We start from the raw sequence: 15,677 nt of genomic DNA, 5'->3' as shown, positions 1-15,677 counted from the left end.
CTCAAACATTATCCTGAATGATGATTAATTATTTGTTATTATTGTCGTTTCAAAGGTCGGAAAATGAGTCAATTTTAGTCCCATCTGCTTATTAATATTGTCCCAGAAGAGTTGAAAGCAGTTAAAGTTTTCTTCTTATCCGGGGAACAACAAGGTTTTTGTTTCTCTCAATTGTTTCTCAAGGTTATTATAATCCTTCATCGAGAAAGAACAGGGTTATTTGTTAGAAAAATTTACGACTAAAATAAGAACATTAATCATAAACGGGAAAGTGAGAAACCATTTTATTTTCTCTATTAACATTGAACATCTTTTTAGTAGTTCTGCTAAAGCTTCCTTCTATAAAGCTAATCGGGACTAGTAAGAAATATGCATACGAGGGAAAGGGATTGTTGGCCCTTTGCTCAAAAGTTTCGTATATTTCTACGTAATACCCGTGTTTCTTTTTTGATGTTACCCCCTCCTTTCCCTCGACATAGTTTTATATGTGCACCATGGCTGTATCCAGGATTTTCTTTCTAGGGATGGGGGTACCAAAAAACTTAAAAACCCGTAATTCTTTTTATATGCGTTTTTACGAGTTACGCGAAATTCATTTTTCTTTGGGGGGAGGGGGGGGGGGGGGTCAAACCCTCAAACTCCCCAGGGTAGGGCTTTGATGAACACACCTGAGGATTTTATTAATTCTCCCGAAATTTGTTTTATTTTCCACGCCTTCGAAATAAATTTACATATGCATATGTGATTAGTGGTTGAAAAAGGAAAAAAAATAAAAAAATGATGTGGTTCTAATGTTTATGTGCCAGAGAATTTTTATCAAAATAATCAGCGGGTCAAAATTTTAAGAAACAATCTCTAAGAATAGGACTGCCATACAGACCTACAGAAAGTTTATTTATAAAAAATGACACGATTCAAAACTGTTCGTTCTTCTTACTGACTATTTGACTATACTTACTATTTATTTTTGTTTTTACTATTTTAATTGTTCTTACTAATTACTATATGTTATTGCTATTTCTCAGAGGAGCCCAAATCAAGTTTCAAACTTTTGTTTTTTTTACTGGCTATTTGACTATTCTTACTATTTCGTTTTGTTCTTACTACTTTTTTGCTACTTATTACTGTTCTTACTAATTACTACTGGTCTTTAGTATTTCTCATAAGAGAACCGTTCAGGTTTTAAAAAGGGATTTCTCCAGGAATTATAATTCCTAATCGGTCTAGATTCGTCGCCCAGCAATTAATTAACCCAGATTTTAAAAGACAGGTGGGAGGAGGTTGTAGGAAGGGATTTAAAGTAAGTAAATACTTCTTGGGGGAAGGTATAAAGAGGAGGATTTGAAAGAATTGGAATGGAGAGAAGCACGTGTAGCTGTGCTGCCCTCAAGTGGCAGCGGGGAGTCGTTCGTAGTAGTAAGGCCATTTTCTCATCAAAATAAGCAATAATGTCGTTGGTTTCCAACAATACATTATAAAAATTAACCAATAGAATTAATACCTACTTCTTAACGCGCAAGTATAGGGCAGAAACATCTCTTTTTTGATTCGCTTATCGTAATAAATGATTCTTACTCTTTTCGATCGCGGACTTTGTTCGACCTAAGGTAAAACCAACTTCTTTCCAAGCAGCAGAAAGCACTTTAAGAAAGTTGGTGGAACAGCCACATTAGCTTTGTGAACAAATAGTACTTATAGTAGCCGCATCAGCACTTACAATATTGACGGCATGTGATATAACTAACAAACAAAATTAACGGAAAAAATACCCCAAATGCTCTATGTGTCGATTTATTTTTTTTGTGGGCTCTTTCGAAACGTCACACCTTCTTTAGATATCTATAATCTTTGATGCATGGAAGATGAAGCCGATTAACTAAATTATTAACATCTTTTTCTTATACAAGACGGATCAGCTTTGCAGAATACTAACTTTTTATTCAATCAACGTGAATATTAAATTACTCTTCCTAAAGAGTGGACAATCACGAATAAATTTGGAGAAACCATTTCTCAAATCCAAAAAAAATTTCGACCTAAATTCTAGAAGATGTAAGACCAACTCAGGAGGCTTTCGGGTCAAAAAATTGGAGGTCAATTTTAAAGCCGGAAATTCCTAAGACCTTCCGAAAACTACTAAGTTTCACTTGTATTCAGGGTTACCACCCCTAAAGGTTTGTCACTATTTCTAGTGATTTTTTACATCGCCTAAATAAAAAATCACTAAATTTGCACATAAATCACTAGATTATTAGAGAAAGTTAAATCAACCGGAAAATCACTAAAATCTAGTGATTTTTCTGTCACTGGTGGCAGCCCTACTTGTATCTTGCATTTTAAAATTGAGATCGTAAGAAGTGACATAGATGTTCAAAAAATACCATGGACTGGAATCTCAACTGCTGCACTTCTTATCCACTGCAGTTGCTTGGCATAATGCCAAATACTATTACAAAGAAACTTTTAAAAAAGTTTAGCATTGCTAAAAGATGAATTCTAGTGAAAAAATAAATAAAAAGAAAATAACTAATTCAAGCAACCAAACTAATTCAAGATAACAATACACACAACACATTACCTTAGGAATTAACATAAAATTAACATTTTTAGGTCTGGACTAGAAAAGCTTTTTAAGAAATCTTACTTTTTAGACAGAAACACCCCCCCCCCCCCTGCAGCCAGCACGAAATGAAGACACAAAAATTTGTCATTACTTCTTTTTTACTTTTTTTTTTAATACCGACTACTTCATAATCTGCAAATTATCATTTTTTTCTATTCATATTATTCCTGCGTATAGGAATAATATATCATAACTGCGCAAGGGGATCGCCCGCCTAAAATTAGTCTGATAGACTCCCCTTGGATTAATTTGAAACTTTTTATAAAAACATTTTGTCAACTTTCTGATCCTCTCACTTCTTGGTTAAATTCTTCTAACTAAGACTGTAATCAGTGTGAATCTACGATTTTGAATCCTATATACTTTCTATAAATGAAGATTAAAATTTAACCTTCACAGGGAAGATTGTGATTTACGATTGTGAACAATATCAGCCGTAGATATTGTAAATTCTTGGTAATACAACGGTGTAATACAGCTTACCAAGGTAATAAAAAGTAAACATATTTAAGTTTTGATTTAAACAATAAAGACGCCCTTGCATTGTTCTGGCGGACCTTTATTCAGTTAAGTAAGTTTTATCTTCAAAGGTAAAACGGACACAGACTACTTATTTAAAGAAGAAGAATAACAAATGAAAAATGGCACACTTTGTTCTTAAAAAGGAAAATCAGAGTCAGGATCAAGGCCGTATCCGGGGGGGGGGGGGGTCAGGGAGCTTGAGCTGCTGGAAATTTTTCTCCGACTCATAAAAACGTAACGAAAATACAACTAAACAATTTTTTGATGCGTTTTTCGAAGTTTTTTTGTAAGCCCTCCTCCCGAACAAAAATCCTGGCTACGGCCCTGGTAAGGATGGATACCGAATAAGACTAAAAGGTTGAAAAAGTGATTTATCAATACAGGACTCCTTAAACAAATTAGAAAGCCAATTATTTTTATAGCATATCTCTCAGAGAGTCCTTTCTTTGGAAAGTGTTTCCTGCTTTTGGCTGATTTAGAATTGGCTGAGTTTTAGCAGCTTCCTTTAGCGATGTAATTGTCTTCTGAAACCATCCGCTCTTAGACGCTTGCAATTCAGATGTCAGAGCTATAGCTTGGTGCGATAAATCCTAAAAAAGAAGTCAATTTTAGAATTTTTGAAACTTTAAACCGTTAATATTAGAATTTTATACATTAATATTTTTATGGAATTATTTTACAATTTATTTTGTATTAAAGGACATTTTAGAATTGTATCCTTTTTTAAACAAAAATGATTCAAATTGAAGATAAGGAAGCAGAAATATCTAATTTTTGGGCTCAATGTAAAAAAATAGGCACATATTATATTTCAAATTTAAGAATAGAGCCAAGAAAACAACTAAAATTCGTAATTATATCAATGTTTTGAAAGAACTCAAATTGTAAAAGTAGTTTCAATGTTTATAGAAAAGCTTTTATGTGCCATAAATGGCACATAAAAATGTGCCATTTTTTTTTGCCATAAATTGATTTGCATCTTCTAAAAAAGGAAAAATCGCTCATTTGATACTGTGTAACATTAAGCCGTGCAACAATAAGAAACTGAATTTTAGCAACTTTTTTGGGGTATGGGGAACGAAAAACAAAGAAAAAAGTATGTAAAGTAAGTATGACGACACTAGACCCTTATGGTCCAAACCGGCGGTGCTGATCTCCGTTCAAAAATAAAGAAAAAGAGTTCTTAGAAAATTTGAAAAATTTCCAGCAATCTCAGGAACAAATTGAAATATTTGTTTTTGTAGCCTACTAAATAGCCTACTAAACGGTATAAACAAGGAACCAAACAAACATTTTATATCGTAAAAAATCATATATAAAAAATAATATATCTTGTCAAAATATATCATAAATAATATATCTTAAAAATAATATATCAAATATAAAATAATATATCTTGTAATGGCGGTTTCATGTATAAAGTGAAAGTATCTCTTCGAGATCCAAGCTTGAAAACCTTCAACAATTTTGAAAAGCGAATGTAGAAGCCCCAAATTCAGATTTTTTTTCCATTTTGAAGAGAATTTTAAATATTTGCATGCATCTAGAGCTTGGGCCCAGCAGTCTTAAGTAAATCTGCCTCCAACATCACTTGTATATGGGTAAAGGGAGGGAATTCTCTAGAATCATATCATTTATGCATCTACATTTTCGGTTATCAGATATTAACCAAACTTTATTAGAAGTTGAGCCGGTACCCTAATTGTTCCTTTGGAATGGTTAGACGTAATCTATTTGGCGTTTATTTGGGAGGAGAGGGGTTTATTTGGGAGGAGAGGTGTTTATTTGGGAGGAGAGGCGTTTATTTGGGAGGAGAGGGATTTATTTGGGAGAAGGGTTTATTTGGGAGGAGTGGGGTTTATTTGGGAGGAGAGGGGTTTATTTGGGAGGAGAGGGGTTTATTTGGGAGGAGAGGGGTAATCTTTTTATGAGGACATATAACTAATGGGCTAGTTGAATCTGAACCAATCCTGGTGGGAAACAAAAGGTATGCGTTCAAGTTTTTTTTTATGAGTTTATAATCAATTTAACCAGAATGGGAGAGGCGGTTCCTTATTTTTAGTCATCATAATATCTACAAGAATAGGCTGTTGGATGCCAATTTGATTTGGTTGAAAAATGAAATCCAAGTGTTTTAATAGTTATGTTTTGTGTTACAGACCCGATTCTACCTCTGTGGGGCCTGAGGGACATTAATGACATTCGTCTTTAAGCAGGACATCTAATTGGTTGGTCCAGTGATTGATTCGTTCAACCTTAGTTCAGTAACTATGGTCGGATCTAAACTTGTCAGATCGGATCTAAACTTTGTCTTTGTCTTTCGTTCCCCATACCCCCAAAAAAGTAAGTTTCACCAAAACTTATAAGAAAATGAAAGCTAAGTTCTTTGTTGCATTTTTCACGCTTAGGACCGTCTGTGCGTTCGAAGAAATGAAGTCTTACATGGGTCTAGGAAAAGTTTGGCTTCTGGGGGGGGGGGGAGCTGAATTCAAGTCAATCAGAATAAGGACCAGGGGTTCATGTCCATTTTATTCAGGGCTAATTAAACCTTGGCCCAAATTCGACCTCTTTGGGCGAGGAAGAAGAGCTCATAAGTAATTGTCATCAGCACTAGTAGAAGAAGGCTGCGTCGGATCTCAACTAAAGCTGACGAGAAGTTTATTCTAATGATTTAAAGCTAAAACAGAATTAAAGCTAAAACATTATTCCAGAAACCTTTAAACTAAACTGTCGCTTACTGAAACCGACCAATTACGTATAAATATCACTATTCTGGAAAATTCTAGTTTTTCAGTCGGAATTTTTTCACGCTGTTTTCATCAACCAGGCTGACAAATTGGGTAAAAGTGATAAACTCTATTTTGGGACCACTGCTTGTTTTGGGACAATTGGATTTTTTTTGTTTTCGTTACTTCGATAAAGCCCAAATATTTTGTCTCTTTAACAAACCAACCTATTCAAGACTAGTCTAAAATAACCAGAAAAGCCTTACTAGCCTTAAAAAAGCAGAGCCGAGACAATTTATCTAGAAGACAGACCTAATTTAACCAAATTGCCAAATAACATAATAACCTAATTTAAAAAAACTTGCTTAAAAATTTAAAAACTAAGTTTTCTGTGACGTCCAATCATACTAAAGAAAACGCACGAGCTGATCAAGAAAAAACAAAGATTATATATTTTTGGTCAAATCATGGCGCAACCAACTGTGGAGACCAAAATTGTGGAGAGAAAAAAAACGAAAAAAATTGCATCATGTTGTGCAAACAATGAAAAATAACGTCGATGAAAAAAAAAATTATATTTTATTTAAAAAAATAAAAAATAACGATGAAAAAAATTTCTAACTAAAAAATACGATGTTTGTGTGTGTGTGACATTGCTCTTATGTCAAAGCATTCATTCCTATAATACTGAAAATGAAATCATACAATAAAAAGCAGAGGGTTGAAATCCAGGGTCATTTCAGTTCGTTTGAAGTTGTAACATTAGTCTACTCTCATTAGAAAAAACTTTAATTTTAAATTCAAGTTCCATTTGTTTTCAGTATCATACTCAAGGTATTTTTAGGAGCTTGCCTTCAGAACTACAGTTCTAATATATTTCAATTTTTCTCAGTGGAATAATTTTTCCCAATAGACGAGGTATCCGTTGTCCAAAAAGGTGGAATATATGGATTTGGTCGGAGCTAGCCTAAAATGTGCTGAATGCTAAATAGCTTTTAAGCTAGAGAAGATTGATGGGTACGAAATCGATTCAAATTGAGGTCCTCTGTCACCCTGCCACGACTTATCAAACAGTTCGTGGTAACTAACTGTAAGTAAGGAGCGACCCGGCTCAATAGTAACCGAAACTCTAAAAACCGGAATTTTGATACCCATAGATACATCAATAGAATCAGATTTTTATGCTGATTTCAAATATATAAGTTTTTAATTAAGTTTAGTTTTACTCATCAAAAGTTACACGCCTGAGAAAATTTGCCTTATTTTCAAAAAAAGGGGGAAACACCCCCAAAAAGTAATAGAACTTTAATGAAAATAACACCATAGGATTCAGCTTATAAGAGACCCCTACTGCGGAAGTTTGAAGCTCCTATCTGCAAAATGTGGAATTTTGTATTTTTTGTCAGAATAAAGTCACGGATGCGTGTTTATTTCTTTATTTGTTTGTTGTTTTTTTTGTTTGTTTTTTTTTGTATTTTTTCCCAGCGGTGATCGTATCGATCCAGTAGTCCTAGAATATCGTCAAAGGGCTCATTTGAACGGAAATTAAAAGTTCTAGTGCCCTTTTTAAGTGACCAAAAAATTGGAGGGCAACTTGGCACCCTCCCACGCTCATTTTTTCCTCAAAGTCACCCAATCAAAATTTTGAGATTGCCATTTTGTTCAGCATAGTCGAAAAACTGATAAATATGTCTCTGAGGTTTACTTCATCCCCCACAGTATCCCGGGGGAAGAGCTGCAATTTGTGAGCTTTGTCTATTGCTTACATATAGTATTGGTTAATGGGAAGTATAAAGACGTTTCAGGAGGGATTTTTTTCTGATGGGTGGGAGTCGGAGGAGGGGGTGACGGGTGAGGATCCTTCCATGGAGGATTTTTCCTTAGGAGAAGGGACGTTTCTATAAATGGGGCACTGGATTTCCCAGCATTATTTAAAAAACGATCAGATCCTATACAAAAAAACAAGTTTGTTCTAACGAAAGTTAGGAGTGATATTAAAACTTAAAACAAAAAGAAATTACTACGTATATGGGGGGCGTCGCCCCCCTAGTCAATACCCTTTTCGCTAAAGTTTTTTTTTAGTACTTTCAAAAGAGCTATCTATTCTAATTAACCGGCCATTGTGATTCAGAGGTTTGTGATTCGAACGAAATTTGAACTTTAGCGCAAAGAGCGAGGTATTGACTAGGGGGCAAACTCCCTAATATACATAATACAAACATACGAATATAGAAGTTCGTTACGTAAGTTAATTCGTAAGTTACGTCAGAACAAAATTTCGAGAAAGCCATTTAGCCAAAAACTTAAAATTAATATGCAAATTTCGTTTTAATTATTCTTGTACGGTGAGCCAAAATCAAAGCTGCATTAATTAAAAAGAGTTCAGAAATTAAATAAAAAAACAATTTTTTTTTACTGAAAGTAAGGAGCGACATTAAAACTTAAAACGAACAGAAATTATTCCGCATATGAAAGGGGCTGTCCCCACCTCGATACCTCGCTCTTTGCGCTAATGTTTGAATCTGTCATACAACTTTATCTTTTAAAACAATAAAAACTTTAGCTTAAAGAGCGAGGTATTGAGGAGGGGACAGCCCCTTTCATATACGGAATAATTTCTGTTCGTTTTAAGTTTTAATGACGCTCCTTACTTTCAGTTAAAAAAAAACTTGTTTTTTTATTTAATCCTTGAAGAACGGGACGCGGTGTAGCATATATGTTAGGATATATGCATAAAATTAAATATCTTGGTTTATGAACATATCTTTTTGGAAACAAATTTCTAGTTAATAAGTCTTGAGTCACAACCCATCGACACCAACTATAGAATATTGCACATCAGAATAAACAGTAGTGTTGATCAGGACTTAACGGCGACCTCGATAAACTGTCTATAACAAACGCAACACTTTTTGAACGAAATAACACTTTTTGAACGAAAAAAGTTAATAAATTGACGAACAAGTACCTGATTTTTACACTGCGATTCAACCAAAGCCAGCTTCGTTTGAGCGAGCTCGAGTTCCAGTTCCCGATTGTGCTTCTGTAAATTTGCAAGGGACACGACTTCGGAATCAGATGCCTTTCTTTGTTGGGGCTGACACTGACAAGCGTCACAGCGCTCTTTTGCGTTTATCTAAAAATATTAAAAATGATTATTCTACTCTTTGTAATCATAATAGGGTCTCTTTAAATAAAATCACCGAGTCAAGTCCGTGTGAAAGAAACATCCTTCGCAAAAAAGCAAAATTTTCTGCCCCTACACTAGGACAATTTTCAGCAAAAGCTCCGAGTACCAAAACAATTTAATTTTTAATTACCTAAATTTTGTTTCAAATATCTGACTTAGCCCCATTTATTTAATGCTACTTGTTTTTAGTTTTCGGTTTTCTTTGTTAATTTTAGCTGACGTAAACTTCACTTATACGCTAATTTATTTTTGGCACATAACTCTTAATTATTTAATTAATTTTGGTATGTTTTATTCCTAATTATCTAAATTTGGTTTAAATGTTTGACTTAGCACCTTTTATTTAATGCTACTTAGTTTTAGTTTTCTTTGTTAATTTTAGCCGACATAAACTTGACTTATGTGCTAATTTACTTTTGGTATATGACTCCTTATAGTTTGTTTGTTGTTAAAAAAGAAAAAGAAAAAAACGGCAAAATTGAATTCGGTGGCCATAAATATACGGTATAGACGCAGAAGTTTCATTTGGAAATGATAATATAACCAGAACTTCTGCGCCACAACCACAGGAAATGCTGCACCAACTGTGACATATGGGCCACAGCTGCATAGCAGTCCATCCAGGTAAAAACTTAGATGCTCCGTCTCACGGTTCTCATTGTTATTTGGCAGAAAGTCAGAAAACTCCCTATATAAACAGTTCGTGGTAACGAACTGTAAGTAAGGAGCGATCCGGCTCAATAGTAACCGAGACTCTAAAAAACGGGAATTTTGATAGCAATAGATAAATCAAAAGAATCAGATTTTTATGCTGATTTCAAATATATGTTTCATCTAGTTTAGTCTTACCCATCAAAAGTTACACGCCTGAGAAAATTTGCCTTATTTTCGAAAAAAAGGGAAACACCCCTATAAGTCATAGAACCTTAATGAAAATCACACCATCAAATTCAGCGTATCAGAGAACCCAACTGTTGAGGTTTCAAGCTCCTATCTGCAAAAATGTGAAATTTTGAAGTTTTTTTTTTGCCAGAAGAAAGATCACGGATGCGAGTTTATTTTTTTTAATTTTTTTTTTCCCAGTGATGATCATATCGACCCAGTGGTCCTAGAATATTGCAGGAGTGCTCATTCGAACGGAAATTGAAAGTTCTAGTGCTCTTTTAAAGTGACCAAAAATGGAGGGCAACTAGGCCTCCTCCCACGCTCATTTTCCCCCAGAGTCCCCCGATCATAAGTTTGAGATAGTCATTTTGTTCAGCATGGTCGAAAAATGTAATAGCTATGTCTTTGAGGATGACTTAATCCCCCACAATCACCAGGGGAGGGGCTGCAAGTTATGAACTTTACCCATTGTTTACGTATAGTATTGGCTATCGGGAACTATACAGACGTTTTCAGGGGAATTTTTTTGTGTTTGTGGGGGCAGGGGTGGGTCGGGGGTTACTAGGGAGGATCTTTCAGTAGGGAAAAGGGTACCAGCCCAGGACGAACACCTGTGCTACCACCTATAATTGAGTCTAACGCTGACAGTTTATAATTTATTTATGGATTATTGACCCACTAACGGGTCAATGACACCTTTTCAAGGTCGATTTATTTGTTGTTTCTAAGTGTATTGACTCCGAAACGAAGTTTGCACATGCGCACTGAATTCTAACGGGGCAATGTATTGATCGACTCGAGGGGAACTAGATTTCTGAGAAATTGATTTCATAATCGGCGGGGAATTATTGATCAACGAAGGGGAATTAAGAAACAATATGGCTTCTTTGATCTTTAGGTCCGACAGATAAATGGTCTTTAGTGACAGAGATAAATTAATATTCTATCGAAAGCTTAATAGTGTAGCTAGGAACACATATGAGATGAAGACAGATTGAATATATTTTACGCGGGAAATGCTTTCCTAGGAATTTCAAATGTGAAAGCGCAGGGGTGCCAAAACAAAGGAACACACAGAAATAACGTTTAGGGAATTATTTGGGCGAAACAGTTTGAGACATTTTAGAAGATGATTTAGGCGAAACAGTTCGAGACATTTTAGAAGATGATTTGGGGTGAAACTCTGTGGTCGTTATAATACACAAGTTCCATTTGAACAGTGTTGTGGGGTCTCCTACCCCAATCCCAAAGGGCCCCATCAGTCCGGTCCCTCATAGGGGTCCCCCCAGGCCCCGAAGGGCCCCCAAGCCCCCAAAGGCCCTCCATAGTTTGAGCCCCAATTTGGTATTAGCCTCCGCTCCATTAAAGTTATAGTTTAGTTTAGTTGTAGTTCAGAGTCTAGAGTTTCAAGTTAGACTCTCAGCACATAGAGTTTTAGTTAGAGTTATATTTTATTTTAGTTTTAGTTAAGTGTTTTAGAGTTGTAGTCTAGTTTTAGTTAAGAGTTTTAGTTTAGAGTTGTTGTTTAGTTTTAGATATGAGATTTAGTTTAGAGTTTTAGTTTGATATTAGCTTACAGTTTTAGTTAGAGTTATAGTTTAGTTTAGTTGTATTTCAGAGTCTAGAGTTTCAAGTTAGACTCTCAACACTTGGAGTTTTAGTTAGAGTTATATTTTATTTTAGTTTTATTTAAATGTTTTTGGACTTGTAGTTTAGTTTTAACTAAAAGTTTTAGCTTAGAGTTTTAGACTAGAGTCATAGCTAAGAGTTTTTTCATTGCGCTTTTAGCTTAGTTTAGTTTTAGATAAGAGTTTTAGTTTAGAGTTCCAGTTTGGTACTAGCTTACAGTTTTAGTTAGAGTTATAGTAGTTAAGAGTTTTAGTTTAGAGTCTTAGCTTAGAGTTTTAGTTATAGTTATAGTTTAGTTACTTTTAGTTAAAAGTTTTTGTTTAGAGTTTAGAGTGAGTTTAGAGTCTTAGCTTATTGTTTTAGTTCTATTTATAGTTTACTTTAGTTTTAGTGAGAATTTAGAGTTTTAGTTTAGAGTCTTAGCTTAGAATTTTTTTTGTTAGAGTTATAGTATAGTTTAGTTTAGATATTGGAGTTTTAGTTTTGAGTCTTAGCTTAGAGTTTTAGTTAGAGGTATAATTTAGTTTAGTTTTAGTTCAGAGTTTTAGTTTAGAGTCTTAGCTTAGAGTTTTAGTTGGAGTTATAGTTTAGTTTAAATCTAGTTAAGAGTTTTAGTTTAGACTTCAGTTTTAGTTTAGAGTTTTAGTTAGAGTTATAGTTTAGTTTAATTTTTGTTAAGAGTTTTAGTTTAGAGTTGTAGTTTAGTTTTAGTTAAAAGCTTTAGATTAGAGTTGTAGCTTAGTTTAGTTTTAGTTAAGAGTTTTAGTTTAGAGTTGTTGTTTAGTTTTAGATATTAGCTTTAGTTTAGAGTTTTAGCTTGATATTAGCTTATAGTTCTAGTTAGAGTTATAGTTTAGTTTAGTTGTAGTTCAGAGTCTAGAGTTTAAAATTAGACTCTCAGCACTTAGAGTTTTAGTTAGTTATATTTTATTTTAGTTTTAGTTAAGTGTTTCTGGACTTGTAGTTTAGTTTTAGCTAAACGGTTTAGTTTAGAGTTTTGGCCTAGAGCCATAACTTAGTTTTTCCATGCACTTTTAGTTTAGTTTAGTTTTAGATAAGAGTTTTAGTTAAAGTTATAGTAGTTAAGAGTTTTAGTTTAGAGTTTAGAGTTTTAGTTTAAAGTTTAGAGTTTTAGTTTAGAGTTTTAGTTTAGAGTCTTTGCTTATAGTTTTAGTTAGAGTTATAGTTTAGTTTAGTTTTAATTCAGAGTTTTAGTTTAGAGTCTTAGCTTAGAGTTTTAGTTAGAGTTATAGTTTAGTTTAGTTTTAGTTAAGAATTTTAGTTTAGAGTTTTAGTTTGAGTTTTAGTTTTAGTTTAGAGTCTAAAGTTTTAATTTAGAGTGTTAGCTTAGAGTTTTAGTTAGAGTTCTAGTTTACTTTAGTTTTAGTTTAGAGTTATAGTTTAATTTAGTTTTAGTTCCGAGCATTAGTTTAGATCTCTAGTTTAGTTTTACTTAATGGATTTAGTTTAGAGTTTTACTTTAGAGTTTTAATTAGAGTTATCGTTAAGAGTTTTAGTTTAGATATTGGAGTATTATCTTCGATTCTTAGCTTAGAGTTTTAATTAGAGTTATAATTTCGTTTAGTTTTAGTTAAGAATTTTAGTTTAGTTTTAGCTTAGAGATTTAATGAGTTATAGTTTAGTTTAGTTAAGAATTTTAGTTTAGAGGTGTTGTTTAGTTTTAGATAAGAGTTTTAGTTTATAATTTAGAGTTTATGTTAGAGTTATAGTTTAGTTTAGTTCCAGTTTAGAGTCTAGAGTTTTAATTTAGAGTGTTAGTTTAGAGTTTTAGTTAGAGTTATAGTTTAGTTTAGTTTTAGTTAAGGGTTTTAGTATAGAATTATAGTTTAGTTTTAGTTAAGAATTTTAGTTTAGAGTTGCAGTTTAGTTATAGTAAAGAATTTTAGTTTAGACTTATAGTTTAGTTTTAGTTAAGAGTTTTAGTTTAGAGTTTTAACTTAGAGTCTTAGCTTAGAGTTTTAGTTAGAGTTATAGTTTGTTTAATTTTAGTTAAGAGTTTTAGTTTAGAGTTTTAACTTAGATTTTTAGTTTAGAGTTTTAGTTAGTTATAGTTTAGTTTAATTTTGGCTTAGAGTTTTAGTTAGAGTTATAGTTTAGTTTAGTTGTAGTTCAGAGTTTTAGTTTAGACTTCAGAGTTTTAGTTTAGAGTCTTAGCTTAGAGTTTTAGTTAAAGTTATAGTTTAGTTTAATTTTGATTAAGGGTTTTAGTTTAGAGTATTAGTTTAGTTTAGTTATAGTTCAGAGTCTAGATTTTCAAGTTAGACTCTCAACACATAGAGTTTTAGTTACAGTTATATTTTAATTCGGTTTTAGTTAAGTGTTTTAGGGCTTGTATTTTAGTTTTAGATAAACGTTTTATTTTAGAGTTTTAGCCTAGAGTCTTAGCTTAGAGTTATTCATTGCACTTTAGTTTAGTTTAGTTTTAGATAAGAGTTTTAGTTTAGAGTTTCGGTTTGATATTAGCTTACAGTTTTAGTTAGAGTTATAGTAGTTAAGAGTTTTAGTTTAGAGTTTAGAATTTTAGTTAAGAGTCTTAGCTTAGAGTTTTAGTTAGAGGTATAGTTTAGTATAGCTCTAGTTAAGAGTTCTAGTTTAGTTTAGTTTTAATTCAGAGTTTTATTTTAGAGTCTTATCTTAGAGTTATAGTTTAGTTTAGTTTAGTTCAAAATTTTAGTTTAGAGGTGTTGTTTAGTTTTAGATAGGAGTTTTAGTTTAAAGTTTTAGTTAGAGTTATAGTTTAGTTTAGCTCCAGTTTAGAGTCTAGAGTTTTAATTTAGAGTGTTAGTTTAGACTTATAGTTTAGTATTAGTTAAGAGTTTTAGTTTAGAGTTGTATTTTAGTTTTAGCTAAGAATTTAAGCTTCGAGTTGTAGTTTAGTTTTAGTTTAGAGTTTTAGTCTAGAATCTTAGCTTAAAGTTTTAGTTAGACTTATAGTTTAGTTTAGTTTTAGTTAAGAGTTTTAGTTTAGACTTCATGAACGCTCATGATAACCTAACCTAACCTAACTTAAACGTGGAGAAACCAAAGACGCTAAACTAAAACTCTAAACTCTAAACTAAAACTCTAAACTAAAACTTAACTAAAACTAAACTTGAACTATAACTCTAACTAAAACTCTAAGCTAGGACTCTAAACTAAAACTCTGAACTCTAAGCTAAAACCCTAAACTAGAACTCTTAACTAGAGCTATACTAAACTATAACTCTAACTAAAACTCTAAGCTAAGACTCTAAACTCAAAACGTTTAGCTAAAACTAAACTACAAGTCCAAAAACACTTAACTAAAATTAAAATAAAATATAACTCTAACTAAAAGTCTAAGTGCTGAGAGTCTAACTTGAAACTCTAGACTCTGAACTACAACTAAACTAAACTATAACTCTAAACTAAAATTCTTAACCAAAATAAAACTAAACTATAACTTTAACTAAAACTCTAAACTCTAAACTAAAACTCTGAAGTCTAAACTAAAACTCTGAACTACAAATAAACTAAACTATAACTCTAACTAAAACTCTAAGTCAAAATTAAACTAAACTATAACTTTAACTAACATTCTAAATTCTAAACTAAAACTCTGAAAAAACTCTAAACTCTTAACTAAAACTAAACTAAAACTCTTTACTAAAACTAAACTACAACTCTAAACTAAAACTCTTAACTAAAACTAAACTATAACTCTAAACTACAACTCTTAACTAAAACTAAACTATACGTCTAAACTAAAACTTTTAACTAAAACTAAAGTAAACTATAACTCTAGCTAAAACTCTAAACTAACACTCTGAATTAAAACTCTAGACTCTAAACTGGAACTAAACTAAACTATAACTCTAACTAAAACTCTAAAGTAAAACTGTAAACTAAAACTATAAACTCTAAACTAAAACTCTTAAGTAAAACTATACTAGAGATCTAAACTAATGCTCCTAACTAAAACTAAACTAAACTATAACTCTAAACTAAAACTAAAGTAAACAATAACTCTAACTAAAACTCTAAGTTAACATTCTAAATTAAAACTCTAGACTCTAAACTAAAACTAAACTAAAACTCAAACTAAAACTCTAAACTCTAAACT

The 15,677-nt window shown here is 32.4% G+C and overlaps 1 protein-coding gene across 1 annotated transcript in view; it reads right to left on the bottom strand.

Moving 5' to 3' along the window:
- Positions 1–3,075: 3,075 nt before the first annotated feature.
- Positions 3,076–15,677, bottom strand: part of LOC148943363 (rab GTPase-activating protein 1-like) — a 263,084-nt gene continuing 250,482 nt past the window's right edge. The window contains exons 17-18 of the mRNA XM_089101934.1: positions 8,840–9,007; positions 3,076–3,735 (exon numbers count right to left, since the gene is read on the bottom strand). Of these exons, the coding sequence (XP_088958060.1) occupies positions 3,562–3,735; positions 8,840–9,007 (342 nt within the window). The 3' untranslated portion in view covers positions 3,076–3,561. The remainder of the gene's footprint in view (positions 3,736–8,839; positions 9,008–15,677) is intronic.

This window comes from Artemia sp. Qi Xiang Cuo, chromosome 15 (assembly GCF_049724085.1).
Source record: "Artemia sp. Qi Xiang Cuo chromosome 15, ASM4972408v1, whole genome shotgun sequence".
In the NCBI taxonomy this organism is placed as follows: domain Eukaryota; kingdom Metazoa; phylum Arthropoda; class Branchiopoda; order Anostraca; family Artemiidae; genus Artemia; species Artemia sp. Qi Xiang Cuo.
The sequence above is the reverse complement of the archived record's forward strand: the minus strand, read 5'-3'. Positions and strand labels throughout refer to the sequence as shown.